The sequence below is a fragment of the Solanum pennellii genome, chromosome 2, assembly GCF_001406875.1.
Source record: "Solanum pennellii chromosome 2, SPENNV200".
In the NCBI taxonomy this organism is placed as follows: Eukaryota; Viridiplantae; Streptophyta; class Magnoliopsida; order Solanales; family Solanaceae; genus Solanum; species Solanum pennellii.
Genome location: NC_028638.1, coordinates 42,195,047 through 42,214,327, shown reverse-complemented (window position 1 = coordinate 42,214,327; position 19,281 = coordinate 42,195,047). Strand labels below are relative to the sequence as shown.

The 19,281-nt window shown below is 36.6% G+C and overlaps 2 protein-coding genes across 4 annotated transcripts; one reads left to right on the top strand and one right to left on the bottom strand.

Moving 5' to 3' along the window:
- The first annotated feature begins 71 nt into the window (after positions 1–71).
- LOC107010031 lies at positions 72–6,095 on the top strand. Its single transcript, XM_015209306.2, has 7 exons — positions 72–450; positions 663–781; positions 1,043–1,427; positions 1,513–1,584; positions 3,639–3,989; positions 4,618–4,736; positions 5,526–6,095. Exons 1-7 carry the CDS (start codon positions 166–168, stop codon positions 5,896–5,898), a joined length of 1,704 nt encoding a protein of 567 aa, XP_015064792.1. The 5' UTR covers positions 72–165; the 3' UTR covers positions 5,899–6,095.
- On the bottom strand, positions 2,358–17,412 carry LOC107011112 (phosphatase IMPL1, chloroplastic). 3 transcript variants are annotated; one of them, XR_001455810.2, is made up of 11 exons: positions 17,057–17,412; positions 16,391–16,458; positions 15,638–15,771; positions 12,868–12,956; positions 12,124–12,181; positions 11,984–12,036; positions 11,471–11,569; positions 11,274–11,387; positions 10,427–10,528; positions 10,008–10,173; positions 2,358–2,613 (listed from the first exon to the last, which is right to left on the bottom strand). XR_001455810.2 is itself a non-coding variant. In XM_015210471.2 (10 exons), exons 1-10 carry the CDS (start codon positions 17,330–17,332, stop codon positions 10,075–10,077), a joined length of 1,092 nt encoding a protein of 363 aa, XP_015065957.1. In that variant the 5' UTR covers positions 17,333–17,412; the 3' UTR covers positions 9,812–10,074. The 3 variants fall into 3 exon arrangements, 1 of the variants encoding a protein (XP_015065957.1); XR_003576951.1 differs by lacking the exon at positions 2,358–2,613 and adding an exon at positions 9,812–9,912; XM_015210471.2 differs by lacking the exon at positions 2,358–2,613 and having other exon boundaries at positions 9,812–10,173.
- Between the last annotated feature and the right edge of the window lie 1,869 nt (positions 17,413–19,281).

Below are 19,281 nucleotides of genomic sequence, written 5' to 3'. Positions count from 1 at the left end.
AATCAGATGCTTTAAGCTAAAATTTTGAGTCACTTATTTAAAAGAAAAAAACAGCATAGCATCAAACTTTATGGCAAAATATCAAGTAGTCATAAAGCTTGTTTTTCTCCATATCAAGATAATATAATATTAGACTTGCAGAAAATTGTTCAATAATCTCTTAAGATGGGTGCAAAGCAATCAATTAAGAATCCAAAAGATAGAGAGCGAACGTCTGTGAGGACAGAAGAACCAAGTAAGCTAAGACCAGAAAGAAGCAAAACTGATGTCAATTATAATGCAGAAACAACAAATATAAGAGTCCAGCCTCCATGTATAAGACCTCAGCTTCCATATTATCTGAATAAGATCTTGAAAGAAGCAGACTCTCTGTTGGAGATTGATAGATTGTCCACGGAGCGACTATATGGACAGCTATATAATGGAGTCTACCTCAAACAGAATAAGAAGGTAGAGCAACTTAAGTTTCCCTTTCTTCTTTTTCTCTCTAAACTTCTTTTTATCTTATCTTATACAGAAGTATGTATGATCCTATTTCAAAATAGCTATGCAGTTGTAATTATATACAACACTTTTATGATAGTCTTCTAATAATTCTTCATTTATTTGAAGTTCACAGTGTTATGCAATCTTTCAAATAATATTAGTGATATGATATGCAGAAGTACTGGATTGACAGAACGAATAACGCAAACTGCTTTATGCTATATGCAAAAGATCTCTCAATCACATGGGGAGAAGACAATCGTTACTGGAATTGGGTAGAAATAAAAGAGACAAGGTAACAAAGTCAAGATATACTGTCTGATTCAATTTATGTGATTCTATTTCCTTTTCGGCCTGCAAAAAAGAAGGAAAATTTTGGTAACAGTTGAACTTAAACTTCATATTTTATCCATGAGATGAACTTTTATATTCACACAACTGTTGGGACATGTTTGAAACTACAAGTTTTAAAAGTCCTGCAGCCACACATATAATATTATTACATGATAAGCTGCGAGAACCTAGCTAATGCTTTTGAATTTACCACTTTTTGCAGCGATGAAAAAATTTTAGCAGCAGAACTAAAAAGTGTGCGTTGGCTGGAAGTTTGTGGGAGGTTTGATACAGAAGCACTTACGCCAGAAAAATTGTACGAGGTTGTGTTTGTGGTGAAGATAAAAGAATATGCAGATGGACTGGAATCAATTACATTGAGGCTTATCATCCCAAATAAGTCGAGCAAAGATGTTACAGTAAATCTGATGAATGTAACAGCAAGAGAACAATGGATAGAAGTGCCAGTAGGTGAGTTATTCACGATCAGTGAGCTTAAGAGGAAGAAGAAGAGGGAAGAGATTGAGATTTTTCTATATGAAACCGAGAAACTGAATTGTAAACAGGGTTTAGTCATCAAAGGTATTGTTATTCGTCCCAAAGTGTCCTGAGATTTTCCGTCTGGGTGATATACAAGAATGACTTTGGAGGTGGATGATCTTGAACTTTTAATCTTGCTTGCCCCATGAACAGAACATCAAGTATCGACTTTTGGCGTCGAAGGTTTATCCTTGTAGCAAAAGTTCAAGACCACCTATTTCCAAGGTCATTAGGTGTTAATTTCCTAAAGAATAAGAAGCTTATGCAATTTATTTTGAAGGTATAAGTTTGTTCAGTTCAAAATTCAGTGACTAATGACCTGCCACTCTATCCTTTTCCACTAACTACAAATGCTTTGTTTCGCGGCAACATTTAATTGTAATCCACAATGTGCGTCTAACTCACACATCAAACGTTGCAGTCTTAGTATTCACCAAAGCCCTGGGCTTGACCTCCTATGTACTCTTCACTGAAAAAAAAATCTTAAAAGTCTCTCCTCAATGCTTGAATCTTTACTGGAATGACTTGACTCAAGGATAATTATCTCCTTTGAGGATTTGAAGGTTTGCAGGATACTCTTTTAACTCGTAAGCCAACAGCTTGAATTCTTGTATATTATGGATAAATAAGTTAGTCTAAGTGATTCCTAATACGAACATATCTTGAGCAAATGCATGCCACAGCGTAAAGCCCAGAAACTTTTGGGATTAAATTATACATGATAAATTCATAGTTCACTCAGCAAGTAAGTTAGACCAGGTGTCAATCACCTTGCACCCAGTTTGGGGGGCGTGACACATCATCAGCTTATAAGAATTAAATCTTGAAAACATCATTATGTTAATGATGGCTTGATATCACGGAATAAACAAGGATTATACCTTCATTCTCTCCCAGATTATCTGCTCACTCTTTCTTTAAACCAATTCATGCTTAAAAGAAATATAGTTCTGTTGCATTGTTCAAAGATCTTTGTGCGATGAGCACATAATTATGCATTCCTGCTAGAAGCTTAATGTGAAATAATATTTAACTTAGTATGAAAAAAACATGCATTGGTTGTGATGCTATGATCTCAAGGAAATCTATAAGATGAGAAGGAATATGGAAATATGAATAACAAAAGGAAGAATATATATATTTGATAAGGACTGATCTGGACATAACGAAATAAAATCACCATATTCCTCAGCAGCAGCAGCTTGCCGTATGATAAGACTTCTTCTATCAGGATGTCAGGACAAGCATCTGATTCTGAAAGTATTGACCATACAAAGTGGTAACCAACAGTGCAATTAATAAGTAAAATAAAAGGCACTATTATTAGATCAATAAACATCAATCTTATCTCTCAGGTCTCTGTCTTAGAATTAATGCTATAAAGCTAGATTTTTTAATTTTAACTACTTATCAGAAGAAGATCAAATGGCAAGCAATACACAATTCTAGCTGCAATATGTTCAGTATACAGCCACAAATAAACAAAAACCAGCCATCTGAAAGAAGGCACACAATTGTTATGTAAAAGTAACAATATTTTGAAACCTTGCAATTTAACATGTTCTATCATGTTGTCCACCTTATTTTTCAAGATAATAATTCCACTTACTATGGGCAGACATGTAGTTATCTTGTACTTGACCCGGTCATGCAAAAATTCTTTTACACTACCACAGTATCACTATATAGAAGTAATTGATATGAAAAGGAGGCAGCAAGTGACTAGGGGTGAAATAACCAAGTATAATCAGGAGCAGAAAGTGCAGGGGGTCTAATAAAGTATTGCAGGAGTTTGGAATGTTTTAAAGGTGCTAAGTGCAAGCTATTTTTCAGATAGGAGGGTGTTTTTCCAATGAGGTGTAGCCAAGTAGCTAGAGTAATGCAATTTTCAAAGTTTAGACATTCTCCAAATCCAGCAACATTAGTGAATTTATCACCAAAAAGGAAAAATCTACAGTCTTCTTACTTTTTTTTTTATGACATGATGTATGGACCAACTTGGGTTCAACTCGACTAATTCCATGGGGTACCTTCTACCTCCCACCAGCATAGATACTGGATATCTACAATCTCATAACTCATAACTTATTGTAAAAGAATAACCTTTTTAAGGTCTATCTGTGCTGGCATGAATCTGTTCATAGACAGTGCAAAGTGGAAGACAGGAATAAATTCTTAAAGTAGATTCCGACTCCACTCAAGAAAGATAAAATCAAAAGATGCTCAACTAAGAGAGTTTCAAAATAAAAACACCCTTTATTCACGAGAATGACTACTGATTAGGCCTTCCAGAATACATACACCAGCATCCACAAAGAGTTCTTCTCATAGAAATGGGGTCAGGGTTGTCACAAGATCAGGATTTACAACAAAATCAAGAACTAAGCAATGCTTCTCCTCAAGGCCACCATAGTGATGCTGCCGTACTCAATGAAGAACCAAGAAAGATTATGCCACAGAGCAGCAAGAGTACTAAGACTAACAAGACAATGGAAGCCGCTAGAGTACTCAGATTTCCACATAATTATGAAGAAATCCTAAAAGAGGCAGATTCTTCAGTTGACAGATCCTCCATGGACAAACTATATGACCAGCTATATACGGGAGTATTTCTGAACCAAAAGCGCAAGGTAAGAAAAATTTGTCTAAGGCTCAATTTGAAACGCTGGACACCCTTCTGAAAAGGAAATTTTTCCTTTACCAAAACTTTTTTAATATAATATTTTCAAAAAAAAATTTAACCTACTCTCTCACATAACAACATTCATGTTTTTCAAGAAGTCAACTTTATCTCCATTTCTGAACCTTCTTTCATATAAAAGATTAACAAGACTCCAACTTTTACCTTACAAGTCATGTCCAAACCAAATGAGGCACCTAAATTTGTCCGGAGTAATAGATATATTTCTAGTGTTCATCCTTGAGAAGTTCGTTATTTTTTAATGTTGATATACAGTTTCAGTGGGTGATTACACTGGGTATGTTGTTATTTGTATATACGGGTTCTACAGTCCCTACATACTATTTGGAAGCATATATCTACTTTATGAGCTTATGTCATGCTCTGTGTATATTTTGTTAAAGCTTAGAATTCTGCTTTCAACTTAACCCCAAGAGAAGCATGTCCTCTTGTGACTTGTTAGACCGATTCTGTTGTGCAAGTTCAACTAGTCAATTAAGCTCAATCACTTGAAATTACAGTTTTATTCTGTAGACTTATCTACTGCTATGGCTATACTTAATTTGCACTTCATGCAGAAATACTGGGTCGATAAGAAGTCATATGGCAACTGCTTCATGTTGTATGCAAGAGATCTCTTGATCACTTGGGCAGAAAACAACCGTTTCTGGCACTGGCCCTTGGTACAAGAGTCAAGGTAATAGAAAATGTTTCATTTGACAAAGGAAACCAGACTCATTCAAGTTGAACTTCAGTGTAGATCCAAAGCATCTTTTACCACACATAGGGCTGGAATAGAAAATAATAATCTCTCCGTTTCACTTCATATGGTGGTATGTGATAGGTTATGGAGTGTTTTTTTTTAATAACCGAGAAATCCGTTTGTGACCCGCCCTTTGGACCAATCACAGCCTTCTAAACTCGGTGGATGATGGGCCCGCCCTCTACCCTTCTCCATCTAAATACCTGGCTTTGCTTTGCATGGTGTGGGGCTTGAACCTGCGACCTAAGCCACAAACCCTCCACCTTTTGCCACTCGAGCTAGGCCTTGGGGGCATAGGTTATGGAGTTTTAGAAAGAAAAGACTTTTGGCACATACCAAAAGTATCCTTAGAACTTGTGGTTTATGCATTACATGATACTGTGGCGTAAGAATAAGATGAGAAGTTTAAAGTTAAAAAAACTGAAGATAGAAAAAGTCATTCTTTTTTTTGGGGGGGAATAAACCTAAAATAGGAGTGACATCTAAAACAGAACAGGAGAAGTAATGTGCTAAAAGAGATAAAAAATTAGTAAACATGTGTTAGCTGTCAGGCCACGAAATGATAATCAGCATTCAGGAGTTAAAACTAACTAAAACTTTCACATTTCCTATTAGAAGCTATTCTAAACCAACATGTACTGCATACTAAAAGGTTTTTGTAGTTGAAGAGTGAAGACTAGCAAAGTAAAAAGGCCAGAAATGACACTTTTATTGTTTATGCAGTGATGTCCTTCTTCCAGCAGCAGAACTACTAGATGTTTGCTGGCTAGAAATCCATGGAAGATTCAATACAACTAAGCTGTCGCCAGGGCTCATTTATGAGGTTGTCTTCATTGTCATGTTAAAGGATCCTGCTTATGGATGGGAAAATCCAGTGAATCTTCGACTCATACTCCCAGATGGTAGCAGACAAGGACATACCGAGAATATGGTGGAAAAACGACGAGAAAAATGGATAGAAATTCCAGCAGGAGAGTTCATGACTTCAGCAGATCAAAAGAATGGAGAAATAGAGTTCTCTCTATATGAATATGAAGGTGGGAACTGGAAGAAGGGGCTTGTCATTAAAGGTGCTGTCCTCCGTCCAAAAGCCTGAGTTCTATGGCATATGATACGAATTTAGCATGCAACTGCAGTTTCTTTTAGCTTTTTCACCCTAATGTTTACAATGATGAGCATTGAACTAGCGGCAGAAAGCATGAGATTGTGTTCTTTCTTTTGTATATGTAAATTAAGATGCATGTGCTATGCAGATATGTTTGAAGCCTAAGAGGTTTGGCGTTAAGCCCAGAACTCAATAGTATCAAGTGATAAACGTGTATAGACAAGAGTTGACCTATCTAGGAAAATCTTGCATACCATGTGTTAAACTAATAAAGCAAAAAGATAAAAAATATAACTTCTTCCCCACTAACAGAGATAGAAACCTATGTGTCACGTTCCGCCAAATGACAATTAAATTTTGCGTCCGGATGGGGGCGGAAGGGTCTAGAGTTGTGGAGAGGTTTGCGGAGAACTGTATAACCTTCTAGATTAATATAGAAGGCTAGAGAATTTCTTAGAATTCTGTAGAATAACTTAGATATTTTCTTGGAAAGGTTTAGAAATCCCAAGAATGTGTAGAATTTTATAGAGAGGGACTTAAGTGTAAATAAGGAGGGACTTGCAAAGTAAATAATATTTACAGTTAGGTCCTTAGGAGGTAGTATAAATAGGGGGTGTCATTCATTTGCAAGGCATCCAAGCTTGAAACAAGCAGTCCAACAAAGTGTAAGCAATCTTCCAAGCAATATAAAGTCTTCTTCCAAAATTCTCAAGTCTTTCTTTACATTCTCTTAGCGATCTTAGTTTTAAAGGCTTACTTGAGCTTACAAGATCGTGAAAGATTCGTGAGTAAGTTGTCAAGTGCCGCACAGAGCTTTAGTAAGACTCTAAGTCCGTGACAACGTGGTACCAGAGCAAAGGTTTGTACTAAGGGAATGGCTAACGGAGGAGGCGTAAATTAGCACCACTAATGTCAGGCTGGATGGTGGTGGGAGGAGTGGATCGCAAGGGTTGAAGTGGCGAGGCAGGCCGTAGAGATTTTAGGCCGACGCATGAATGTGGCTGATGGCAAGTTTAAAACCCTTGAAGACTTCACCCTCTAGGAGACCGAATCCATCCGTAAAGAGTTGGAGGGACGCCAGCGGTCTGAGTTTGAGATTAAGAAGGTTATCACTTCCTTGGAGTGTCGGCTCATGGAGGCGTTGAGCACGATTGAGACCATGAAGACCGAGATGAAAGCACTCAAGGAGGGCGTGGAAGCTGGAGGATCATCGTCGCTTGACCGTGATAGGGAGGCCAGGGTCGAGGCTCCCAAGCCACCCATATTCAGAGGCGTCCGTGACGCTCAAGAGGTGGAGAACTTTCTGTAGCACTTGGAGAATTACTTCAAGTGTAACCAAGTGAAGAGCGACGAAAACAAGATCAACACTATTGTGTTGTATCTTTCGGAGATGGTCATGCTGTGGTGGAGGCGTAAAGAGTCGGAAATAAGGAAGAGGAGTTGCACCATCAACACTTAGGGAGCAATTCCACGAAGAGTTCAAGAATGTGTTCTTCCCTAACAACGTCATCTATGAGGCGAAGCGCAAGTTTAGGGAGTTGAAGCAAATGGGAAGCATACGCGCATATGTGCAGGAGTTTACCACCCTCACGCTTCAGATTCCTAACCTCACAAATGAAGATATGTTGTTCCACTTCATGGATGAGCTACAGAGTTGGGCCAGGACAGAGTTGAAACGCCGACAGGTCAGGACTATTGATGAAGCCATCACGCAGGCCGAAGCTTTGACAAACTTCAGGCACGAAAAGCCCGACAGAGCCAGAGGAGAGAAGATGAGAGGTAGTCATGACCATGATGGGGGAGATGGTGGAAAGGCGAGGAGCCGCGGCCACATCCTAAGAAGCATGAAACCCACAAGTGTGATGGCAAGGAGTTTGGACGTCATGGCGACAGAGGTTGCCAAAGAGGTGGTTGCTACATATGCGGTGGGTCGCATGGCTATGCGAGGTGCCCTGAACTGAAGAGACTTGGTGCTATCCGACGAGAGCATTAAGAGAAGGAAGCACATGAGCAAGAACAAGGCGCGGAGACGACGGAGTTGGGATTGATAGGACTATGCGAAGCTATCACCAAGCAACCAGAGAAGCCGAGAATATGCAGCACGCAGCATGTCGACATCACGATCAATGGAAGACCCGCTCGTGCTATGGTCGACACAGGTGCAGAGGTCAATATCATGACCAAGACGGCAGCGACAAGGTTGGGTTGTGTTACAGTCCAAGTAACGCCAACTCAGGACGATCAATGCAACCGACTCTCGTGAGTGGAGTCGCGCATGGAGTAAGCATCACGCTAGGCGAGTGGCAAGATAAGACCAACTTCACTGTCGCTCCTTTAGATCTCTTTGACAATATTCTTGGGCAAGAGTAATACATATATTGGACGCTAAACTTGGCTTCAAATTTTAACTTTGACCTCCAACTTTTATAATGCACAAACAGGCACTTTAACTATCAACTTTTAAATAAATAAACACATGAGTCCTACATGGCACAATACACGTAGGACACCACGTAGGACAAAAAATGACATGTAAGATGACATGTAGTACATGTGTGTCTATTTATTCAACTTTATACAAGTTTAAGTGTCTACTTGTGCACAACCAAAGTTGAAGGGCATAAATGTGATTCGAAGCCAATTTAAAGGGCACATTTATGTATTATGCCTTCTTTTAGCAGTGCCACACAGTGATCGATCCTTACTTCCAACGACTTCTGGACATGGAGCAAGGAGGAACATGCATGGTTCCCATGGTTAAGGCACCAAAGACAAAAGGGCCGGTCCGACTATCGGCCATGTAGCTGAAGAAAAATCCTAAGAAGGAGAAGTCGACATTCGTAGCCGCCATTGCAAGTTTGAAAGAAGACAATGGTGCTAAAAAGGCCATGCCAGTGATGCCACTATGCACGAAGAAGGTTCCGAAAGGGAACAACGTTGTGATGCTAAAGAAACAGTCGAGGCACTCACCTCCTAGGAAGGAGGTAGATAGTGAGGCCGAGTTCGAAGAGATAAAGAAGCAATTGAAGGAGTTGCGCGAGGGCATTGATCGAGTCAATGGACTATTGCTCACGCGTACGAGAAGACAAGACTCGGTCACCGATGAAGTGGCGATGCGACGTTGTCGTCGCATCCATAGGTGGGGAGAGTGTCACGTCGCGCCACATGACAATTAAATTTTGCGTCCGAATGGGAGAGGAAGGGTATAGAGTTGTGGAGAGGTTTGTGGAGAACTCTAGAACCTTCTAGATTAATATAGAAGGGTAGAGAATTCCTTATAATTCTCTAGAATAACTTAGATATTTTCTTAGAAAGATTTAGAAATTCCAAGAATGTGTAGAATTTTCTAGAGAGGGACTAAAGTGTAAATAAGGAGGGACTTGTAAAGTAAATAATATTTACACTTAGGTCCTTAGGAGGTAGTATAAATAGGGGGTGACATTCATTTGCAAGGCATCCAAGCTTGAAACAAGCAACCCAACAAAGTGTAAGCAATCTTCCAAGCAATACAAAGCCTTCTTCCAAAATTCTCAAGTCTTCCTTTACATTCTCTTAGTGATCTTAGTTTTAAAGGCTTACTTGAGCTTACAAGATCGTGAAAAATTCCTGAGTAAGTTGTCAAGTGCCGCAGGAGCTTTAGTAAGACTCTAAGTCCGTGACATATGGGTCTGTAAACCTCCAGGATTAAAAAGTAAAACTCTCGATTAAAACATCAAATTCAAGTTCAGAGCATTCGCCAGAAGAAACTAAAATTTGTAAGATCTGGGAATACATTTTAAGGCCCAGTATTGCACTCTCTCAGTTACATACAAACATTTAATGGATTTGTTTGCCGGTTGTACACTTGTACAATAACATGGAAACAAATGGGAATCATAACATAATGTTAATAGACAAAATCGTGTAATTTGATTGACCAGATGTCATAAAGTCAGTTCTACTAACAAATGTCTTTTTCCAGTAAGAATTCAATACAATTTATTTCCGCTGCCAATATCCTTTTACCTAGAAGACATGTTATATTAATATTTACCTTACACCGACGAATATTTGACCAGTTCCATACAATAATATGTAAAATAGAAAATACAAATACCGACCTAATCAAAATCTGATTGTAGAAGAATCTTTCAAGCAGCACATCTAAAGGACAAAACACAGGACGTATCAAACTTCTGTATGGTAATTTTCTGGCTTGAACCACACTGAGAAATCAATCCCTTTGCTCTTCAAACTTTCCGTTGCTGGACCAATTTTCTCAAGGAGCTGCGCATGTTAATGGAAACGACAATGAGTAGCAACGCATTTCCATTAGAAGGTTGGATGCTCTAGATTTTAACCAAAATTTAAAGGAATAAGAATACTCCATCTTCTAGATACTTATCATAAATAAATATTAAAAACAAAATTGATCAACTAGATTTGACGTACTGTGTTACATCAACTGCAAGTCTGCAACCATATGCAGATCAAAAACAGTTAGCAAGTTAATTTCAGTTCAACATAGGTAAATGCTGACCTTTGCATGGAGCAAACCATTGGATACCAAGACCGATCTATCAAATACTGAAAAACTTCCTCCATCCATACACGAAACTGTCCCTCCAGCCTCTTCAACTATCTGCTTGAAACATACACCACAGTGTTAAATATAGATTTGATCACTTGAACATAACTTGTCATTAGTTCGTAAACTAGAAGTAACCCCCTTCAGAGAAACTTGAGAAGGACAACATTTGAGCTAAACTCACTTTCATGAGTGGATATCCTGGTGGTATTTCATTACTACAACGTTACCAACATCTGATACTTCAAGTCAAAAAGATGAGAACCATTCAATTCTTCGATTTAAAAACCAACCCACTGATCTTGAAAAATTTGCATCAAATAGGATCATACGGAACTTAGAAATGAGATAAGTTTATATACTGCTACTTAGGTTTCATTCTAACAAAAGCATTCCTGTTATAGAACCTTAACTCCTTCTGCACACTTGCCCCGCTGCATTACTTGTTTATTGCACAATGGTTAGTTTTACTTATCCACCTAAAATAACACACACACATGCACAATGGTGAGTGCTGCATTTTTTTCCTTTTTGGATAAGTACATAATATGCTGCTTTCTTTCACCGACTAAATAACTTTTCACAAATCTATAAAGAAAAAGGAAAGAACACATGTGGCAAAGAATACATTTTTAAGCATTTTTCCTATTTAATAGAAAGGAGAGGAAAACAAAATATTATATTGATACTACAATTTGTTGATTGGACCTATTATGCATCACCTCAGCTCTCTACAATTTTCTTCAAACATGAGAAGAAGAGTGTCTGGAAATATCGAAAATAATGAAAGCAAGAATACCAGAACTCCTGCAGCCATGTCCCATGGCTTTAGACGATATTCCCAATATGCTTCAGCAATCCCCAAAGCAACATGACACATATCCACTGCAGCAGCACCAAGCCTTCTCACACCCTATGCAGAATACGGCAAGAAGAATTTTTTTTCGGTGGGGAATGTACAAAATTTCAGATAAAGATAAGGGATAAAGTTGCTACCCGGCTGACATCAGTAAATTCCTTGAACAATTCCATATTGGTTGCCCATGGATCATCATGCTCATATCCAAATCCAGTCACCAGAAGAGATTGTTCCACCTAAACACACACCAAACAATAAAGAACAGTAACGAATAAGTCAAAAGAATTGGTGAAAGAAGATCGACAGTAAGTGTGTCTTTCATTTAGTGAGCTTTATGTGTGACGCTATTGTCAATTTAAAACTTCAAAGTCAAGCCATATATAATGTCTTTGCCCAAAAAGAAGGTGCAAAACTAGCAGGAATTTCAAATAGTAATAAATACACATGCATGTAAATGGGTATAGACGCATAACAGGTCACACACAGCAGGTAGAGGCCCACACTACCTGACTCTCTAATGCAATAAGACAAGCTAGAACCACGTTTATCAGATGTACTGAAAGTTATCATCAAACTCTCATTCCTAGTCATGGGTCTGTGGAAAATGGGAATTAAGCTTGTTTTACTCATTTGCATGTATAAATTCTCACCTTGTCAGTTCGACTGACATGAATCTTTTCACCATTAGCAAAGGCTCCTTTGCCTAGGAGAAGAAAATTGTATAATGTCATTAGTAGATCTTTGGAGTTTGCAATTGAATAAATGACTTGTTATAGATAAACTTCTTTACCTGCAGCTGCAGAAAATATTCGAGTATTCCAACACATAGGGCCACCAACAAACTCAACCTGTACAGAAAAAGACCTTAACAATATTATGTTCAGGACAAGGAATTCAGATGTCATATCTGACCAGATATTAGAATAAGAGATTTGGTGTCATTGGTAGTCTTCCCACTTTATGGTTTCCAATTTCGTTCTCAGTCTTCTGTATACTACATAAAAGTTACTATAAGATAAACGTCACATAAATTTGGTTGGTCAGCTAATTCAAGTCTTCAGTGAATTAAGAAATGCAGAGTTGCCAGGGTTGAATTCGGGGGCATCTATTATAGTTCAACTAACACATCCTACATAAATTATGGATAGCTTCAGAAAGAAAATCTTACAGCAATATTAAAGCTAGTCACTTTTCAACTATATAACATTTGTGAGGTTTGCTGAAAATTCCTTCCTCTTTATTATCTCTCAGTTCAGGTCCCTCAAGAGTATAAGAATTCTCATTTATGTTCTTAGTTTTAATAATATAATTTGTCCAAGACAGTATATAACATATCAATAATTAATCTCTAGCACTATATGATTTAAGTTGCTAGTGATGGTTCAAGCTTTTGGTTCTCTTCTTACACATTAAGTTGGAATCAGCTATCATAAAATTATCAGAGACCAAACTTGCTGGATAAGAGACAGTGCTCTTCGACAGAGCCATGGTAAAAAAATCTAAAAGGCACATCGGAAACTATCCCAGCATATACCACAGCAGCTGCAGCTGACTTCCCTCTAAAAAGAACACCCACAGAGACTGCAAAGCTGGGATAGCCATGCGCAAAGTTTGTTGTTCCATCTGCAATTCAAAGTTACCAATTAACATTCATTCCTTGGTTGAGTTGTCTTTAAAATAATATATGGTGCTTGTTTCTAGTGAAAGAACATTTTATTGAACTCAGACATGCAAGATATATATTTATAAGTAATAAGATGAATTTATCAAGGTAAAATTAAGCACTCTTAGGGGTAAGGTCTACATACATCTTTCTTTCTCAGATCCCACCTATGGGATTACCCTGGGTATGTTGTTGGTTCTATTGAACAACAACAAACAAGAATCAAAAGAATAACTCTCCCGGTCCCAAAACTAGGAACATGTTTAAAATATATGGGAGACTTTGCAACGTTTCAAAATTACCCTTAAAATAAATGACTTTTAAATCGAAAAGTACACTTTTAAGGACTTTTTGACTATTAAATGGGACCCAACATGGGTAAAATGTTGATCGTGTCCCTACATATTTGTCAAAGAAATGTGTTATTCTTTTTGGAACTAACTGAAAAGGAAGTGTCTCATATCAATTGAGACAATTGAGACAGAGAGTAATAAGTATTTTTAGCAAAAGATTTGGAATGTTTTAGAAGTACACACTGTGGATATCTCACTTGATATGAAATATTTTTGCATACCAGGGAAAGAACTGTATAGACCAAAAATGTGAAAGATCGTGTCAGATTTTGACAAAACTTCATAAAGTAATCTGGATTATTATAGATCTCAAGTTAAGCCATGATATTCGTAAAATTGCAACCTTCATATCTAGTCGCAAATGCTTCAAATTGCTCATTATTATGACTTCCCTGAACAAAGTAATGACCATTTTACTAAAGTTGTGCAAGTTTAGCTTGGTTGCACTAGCCACTCCATGTGCTTATGTGACTGCATGCCTGTGCCAATGCAGCTGCTTGGATGTTCATGCACTTGCGCAATCGCACAGCTATATCAAGCTTCCCTCGCTGCTGCAGGACATATATGCAGGGAGTCCAAGATTTTCAGTGTTCCCTTCTTGGCTAAGGATTTCGGGTTTGCATATAAAGAGGGGACTTGCAAGACAAAAAAGAGACACCGGAATTCAGTTTTATTGGTAAGATAAAGCACAAGCAAAATTTCTTCCTTCTACTTCTATTTCACTTTGAAAATATGTTGTTTAGGTGATTCTCCACGAAGTTCTCAATTCTTCTCTTTTTTTATTTTGGGATCTGTGGTGTTTGGATCAGCTTGCGTCTCGCGTAATCCACTTGCTACCTCCTAACAATACAGGTTTCAAGCAAATCTTCCCAACAAGTCTTCAGTATAAGAGAATAATTTACTCAATGTCATCCCTTGCTGAGAAACTGGTTCTAAGATTATTATTCCATACTTCCTTAGGTTTTTGGTGTAAAGAACAAAATATAGACGAGGAAACCTAATCAGTGGATTTCGTAGATTCTTTGCAAGTATTTCTGTTTCTATTTTCTTCTTTTTTTCTCTCTTCTCTGTTCATACTTTTTGGAGGTGGTCAGCATAGCCCTTAATGCTGAGGCATACAAGTTACCCGTTTCAAAAGAATTACTATTCCAACTCTTCAACTACTACACCACCTCCTTGGGTGTCTATGATGCTCTCAACTCTTAGCATGAACCAGTTTTACTTCGTAAGGCTGTGAATGAATTCAAGATTTTTCGGGAAGAAAAAAGAGGGAAAAGAAAGGGAACTTCCAAGACCATAATAAGGAACAAAAATCATTTTTTGAAGGCCAAATAAGACACAAGACAAGGAGCTTTTGAAGAGACTAGGACACCAAATAGAGTTCCTCTCTTTCGTTTTGTTAATTTCCAATTTAGGATTATCATGAAGCTTGGACTAATTACTATTTTTCCTGGTCTTTATTACTAACAAGTACGTTGTTTGTTCAATCTTGTATTTAATGCTTTTCATTGATTGACCACCAACTAGATCCTTCTCTAGATTTTAAGGAACTCGGAAGAGATTCTTCATTTAGAATCAGGATTGAGAAGATTAAGATCCATACTAATCAAATAGATGATAATGGTATGATTTGATTGTAGAATAGGCTTCTACTTCAAACCAGAGGCATGGAAAATAGAGCTAAACTCATTGCATCCTCCTTATCTTAACAACCATCAAAAATAGGTTATTAGTTAAGAAGGTTAGCTTCACTTGACATAGGAATGTACCCTGAATAATTATGAACTCCGAATTAGTTCACATTATCAGTAAGATCAAGAGGATGATAGAGGTCCAAATGAAATAATTAAGTGAGGTCAGAAACACTAGGCTTGTTAGATGCTACCACAAGATTTTCTCTTAGCTAGTTAGTGTTAGTTATATTCTTTCCTTCTTTTAATACTTAGTTATTTTACCTCATTGTTCGATGCTTCCACCGATTTTCGACTATGAAGTTAGGACGATGCTCAATATTCATCCATATATTGCTTTTGCAATTACATGCCTTAGCGTGTGCAAAATCTGCTAGTATTTAGGTTAGTAAAGTTGTATATTTGTTAAACTGGAACTAGTTAAATGTGACCCCTTCAAATTAAAATAACCTGACCATTACAAGTTAAAACCACTTGGAACTTGACAATTCATTTCTACTTTTGAGGACCTACATAAGTTCTTAACCTCAATAGAGTGTCAGCTAAAATGTGTAGCTACTTTCATTGCCATGAAGTTGGGGATCTGTAAGAACAAACCTAAAGGATCAATGCACCAAAGATAATCAGATGACGAGTCCCCAATAATTCCTCCTTCCTCCCCGAGAATTAGATGATCTGGAAAATTCTTCCTCACGACTTCAAGGATAGCAAATTCACTATTTTTATCTGTGCTGCAATAAGTTTAAGCCAACACATGTTACCGTGACAGCATGATGAGAGTCTCCACATAAAGAAATAAAATGAATATCATAACCTAAGGAGCAACTAAAGGTAGCTCACATAAATCACCAAATTGTTAAGCATAAGGTCAACGGATAAAGTGAGACCGTACATACTCGCTAACAAGGCATTCTTTAAATTGAGTGTTAAATTCAAGCTATGATCTTAAGAGAATGGAGAAATGTTCCTCCAGCAAGAAAACGAAGTATCACGGAGCAGTAACCAATGTTCACATAATGATAGAAGAAAGTCAAAGAATATTTACTAAAGCCTGATGAAGAATTTAATCATTTCAATGGACGCATCGAAAATAAAAAGGAAAGAAAATATTCTTTGCTACAAAACTAGACATAGTGATAGTGATAGAAGTAGATTCACTAATTACAGTGAACCATACAGTGCTCAGTGTTATCACCAGAAACTGAGAAACAATAAACAAACAAGAATGAAAAATTTATTAGAAACAATATGCCACTGATCATCAACGTAGAAGAAAAGAAACAGAAGCACTATGTCAATTCTGATATGAAAAAATAACCACCACTAAAGGGAAGTAATACAAAGTCTTACTCGGTCACTAGGTCAGTGAGCCCTTTATAGGTAACATTTCGGGGCTTATTCACAGCATCCATTACGACCTAAAATGAAAATGAGAAAAATGAGAAACAAAGTAATAGATTGGGAGCCAGAGAGATTATTTAAATTCTAGATGCAGATGGGAGATATAGAAGTAATGGAAAAGAAAATTGATGATTCCTAATTTGTCCATAGAAAAGTAAGACATTGATATTCCATTACTATAGTCAGCACTAAAATCTCTCATTTACTTGACACTTTAAGCATATCAACGGAAGAACCCTTTTTTTTTAATGCTTTACCCTCAACATCAATCATTTATTCCCCAAATTATTTCTTAAGACACAAGACTAATTTATATCATATTAAACGTTTTCTCTTAAGAGGTGTGTAAAATTCAAAATGGACAAGTAAAAGTGCACGGATGGAGTCTTTATCTTTCTCCAACATCCAAACTCCTCAATGAAGCTTAACATCATATTCTTAAGCATCCAACTTATCCTCTAGGTAACCAGTTCCCTGTCTCTAATAGCCCAACAGAACAAAGGGTATCCTAATTTGATAAGTAGTACATTGTAAACAAGAACTCAAAATTCAATCTTTAAGCAGAAAATTGCCAAGAACATAGAAATAAAACCAGATTAAGAAAGGGGGCCAAACCTGAGCACCAGTCTTGGCTGCAGCTTCAACCACTTTGAGTAGCTCACTGGAGGGGATACTTCCGGTTGAATCAGCAGCAACCTTTGAGTACTCTTTCTTGATACCCACCTCCGATAAAGCAGCCTTGGTGCAAAATCCCCCGCCAGTGGACAAACTTGTACAAAACCCATATTGTGAATTGGTGCTACAACTCTTGGGAAATGCAGGAATACGAATTCTGGGTAACTGACAAATTCTCAAAGAAGAAATTGTGGATGAAAGAAGACATCTCCCCATTTTCACACACACTGTGTAGTACTGATTTGTGCTCAGAGTTTTCTTGAATTTTTGGTCTAATTTCAAGAATATGAACTATTGATATTTTACTTTGTTCCCTTTATCATGAAAATTGACACGTAACATATTTCTTTTTTATAGTCATAATACATTTATTGAATTTAAAATTTGACTTCAAATTTTAATTTTGACCTTCAACTTTTTCAAAACAGAAATAGTTTAAATAAATAAACACATGAGTCCTACATGGCATAATACACGTAAGACACTATGTAGGACAAAAAATGAATATGATGACATGTAAGACATGTGTGTCTATTTGTTCAACTTTATACAAGTTTAAGTGTCTATTTGTGCACATCCAAAATTGAAGAGCATAAATGTGATTTGAAGTCAAGTTAAAGAGCACATTTATGTATTGTGCCTTATAATTGTGAGTAAAAACATTCAAAGGGGCGTGGACATAAATCATACTAATATAGGTAAATTAGAATTTGAATTTTTTAAATTAAAAAAAATGTATCAATTTGGGACTTCGAATATGGAATATCAAAAAATATGGAATTTGTATTTATTATATGCATAATAATACATAAAAGGCAGGTGTTTCTCTCGCTTTTTTATATTCTTCAACTTTCAAGATGAACAATGAGATACTTAAAATTGTATAAAGTTGAGCAAATAAACACACACATCCTACATAACGTACATCTATAACAGCTCAGTCCATAAGTGATATTGTCCGCTTTGAGCATAGACATGCTCGACTCTAAAACGCATCACTAGCTGGTCATACTTGCTTAGTTATATACCCAACATCTCTCCTATTTTTTCGGATGTGGAACTTCTAATCTCAAGTTGGGGTATCACATACACCTCATTTATGAATCTTACATGACATTAAACACGTAGAATACCATATAGGACTCAAATTATCAGATAGTATGTTATGGAAGACGTATGTGTCTATTTGTTCAACGTTATACAAGTTAACTTCCAAAGTTAAAGAGCATAAATTTGAGTAAATGTCAAATTAAAAAAATATATTTATATATTATGCCTTGAAAATAATGCACTTTATCATGTTGGTAACTGTACTAGGAAATTTAAATTCTCTAAATAAACAATAAGGATAGGTGAAGACATTCTATCATATCAAGTTTCCAAACCAAATTATGTCCTTAATTCTTACTTTTGAGTTTTGATGTTCTGGACTATCTCCTAAGCTAGCTAGGCATTTTCTGTAATAAATCTATCCTTGAAATCACTTTGATTCTCAGAGAACATAAGAAGTAGCTTAAGATTGAGCCTTCAAAAAATGAGCTTACATAATCTTGCTGAAAAATTACTAGTTAATTGGACATACCACATTTATAATCAAAATAAATAAAGTGTGAGAAAATGTTTTGGTTAGTTTTCCTTTAAAAAAGAAAAATCGATTCATCAATTAGGAGCATTAGTATTTCAATTAGGAGGAGTTTGCCTTAAAACTTAGGCTTTAGCTCTTAGTTAACTTCAATTAGTTGTTGTGTTTTGTTATCGGCTTATGTTTATTGCAACAATTATCTTTTGCTTAAGTTTATGTTCTAAGTCCATTTTATATCTTTTATAATAGTCAAATAAAAAAATAAATTCAATTTCTATGGAAGCATAGAAAATAAAAAGATTAAAAATAGATCGGATTGAACTCAGTGGTATCACCAAAAATTAATGAATAAAGTAAGTATTAGAGTAGGAATATTTCTTACTTGTCCATTGAAAAAAGAATAAAATTGATATGCAATAATCATATATAGTTAATAGTATAATCACATTGTACAAGAAGAGAAGAGAAAGAGAAAGGACACCTCAAAAAGTAAAAGAATTGAAACAAAAATCTCTTTAAAAGGAGAAAAGATCATATAACCTATCAAGAACTAGAGAAAGTCTAATGAGGTGTAATGAGTACA

Excerpts from the sequence above, each read along its gene's own strand:
- LOC107010031 (XM_015209306.2), top strand. The coding sequence starts at position 166 with ATGGGTGCAAAGCAATCAATTAAGAATCCAAAAGATAGAGAGCGAACG. Across the intron at positions 451-662 it reads ACCTCAAACAGAATAAGAAG|AAGTACTGGATTGACAGAAC; the intron begins GTAGAGCAACTT and ends TATGATATGCAG. Across the intron at positions 1,585-3,638 it reads CAAGACCACCTATTTCCAAG|TTAGGCCTTCCAGAATACAT; the intron begins GTCATTAGGTGT and ends AATGACTACTGA.
- LOC107011112 (XM_015210471.2), bottom strand. The coding sequence starts at position 17,332 with ATGGGGAGATGTCTTCTTTCATCCACAATTTCTTCTTTGAGAATTTGT. Across the intron at positions 16,459-17,056 it reads CAGCCAAGACTGGTGCTCAG|GTCGTAATGGATGCTGTGAA; the intron begins GTTTGGCCCCCT and ends TTTTCATTTTAG. Across the intron at positions 10,529-11,273 it reads ACATGGCTGCAGGAGTTCTG|ATAGTTGAAGAGGCTGGAGG; the intron begins GTATTCTTGCTT and ends TGTTTCAAGCAG.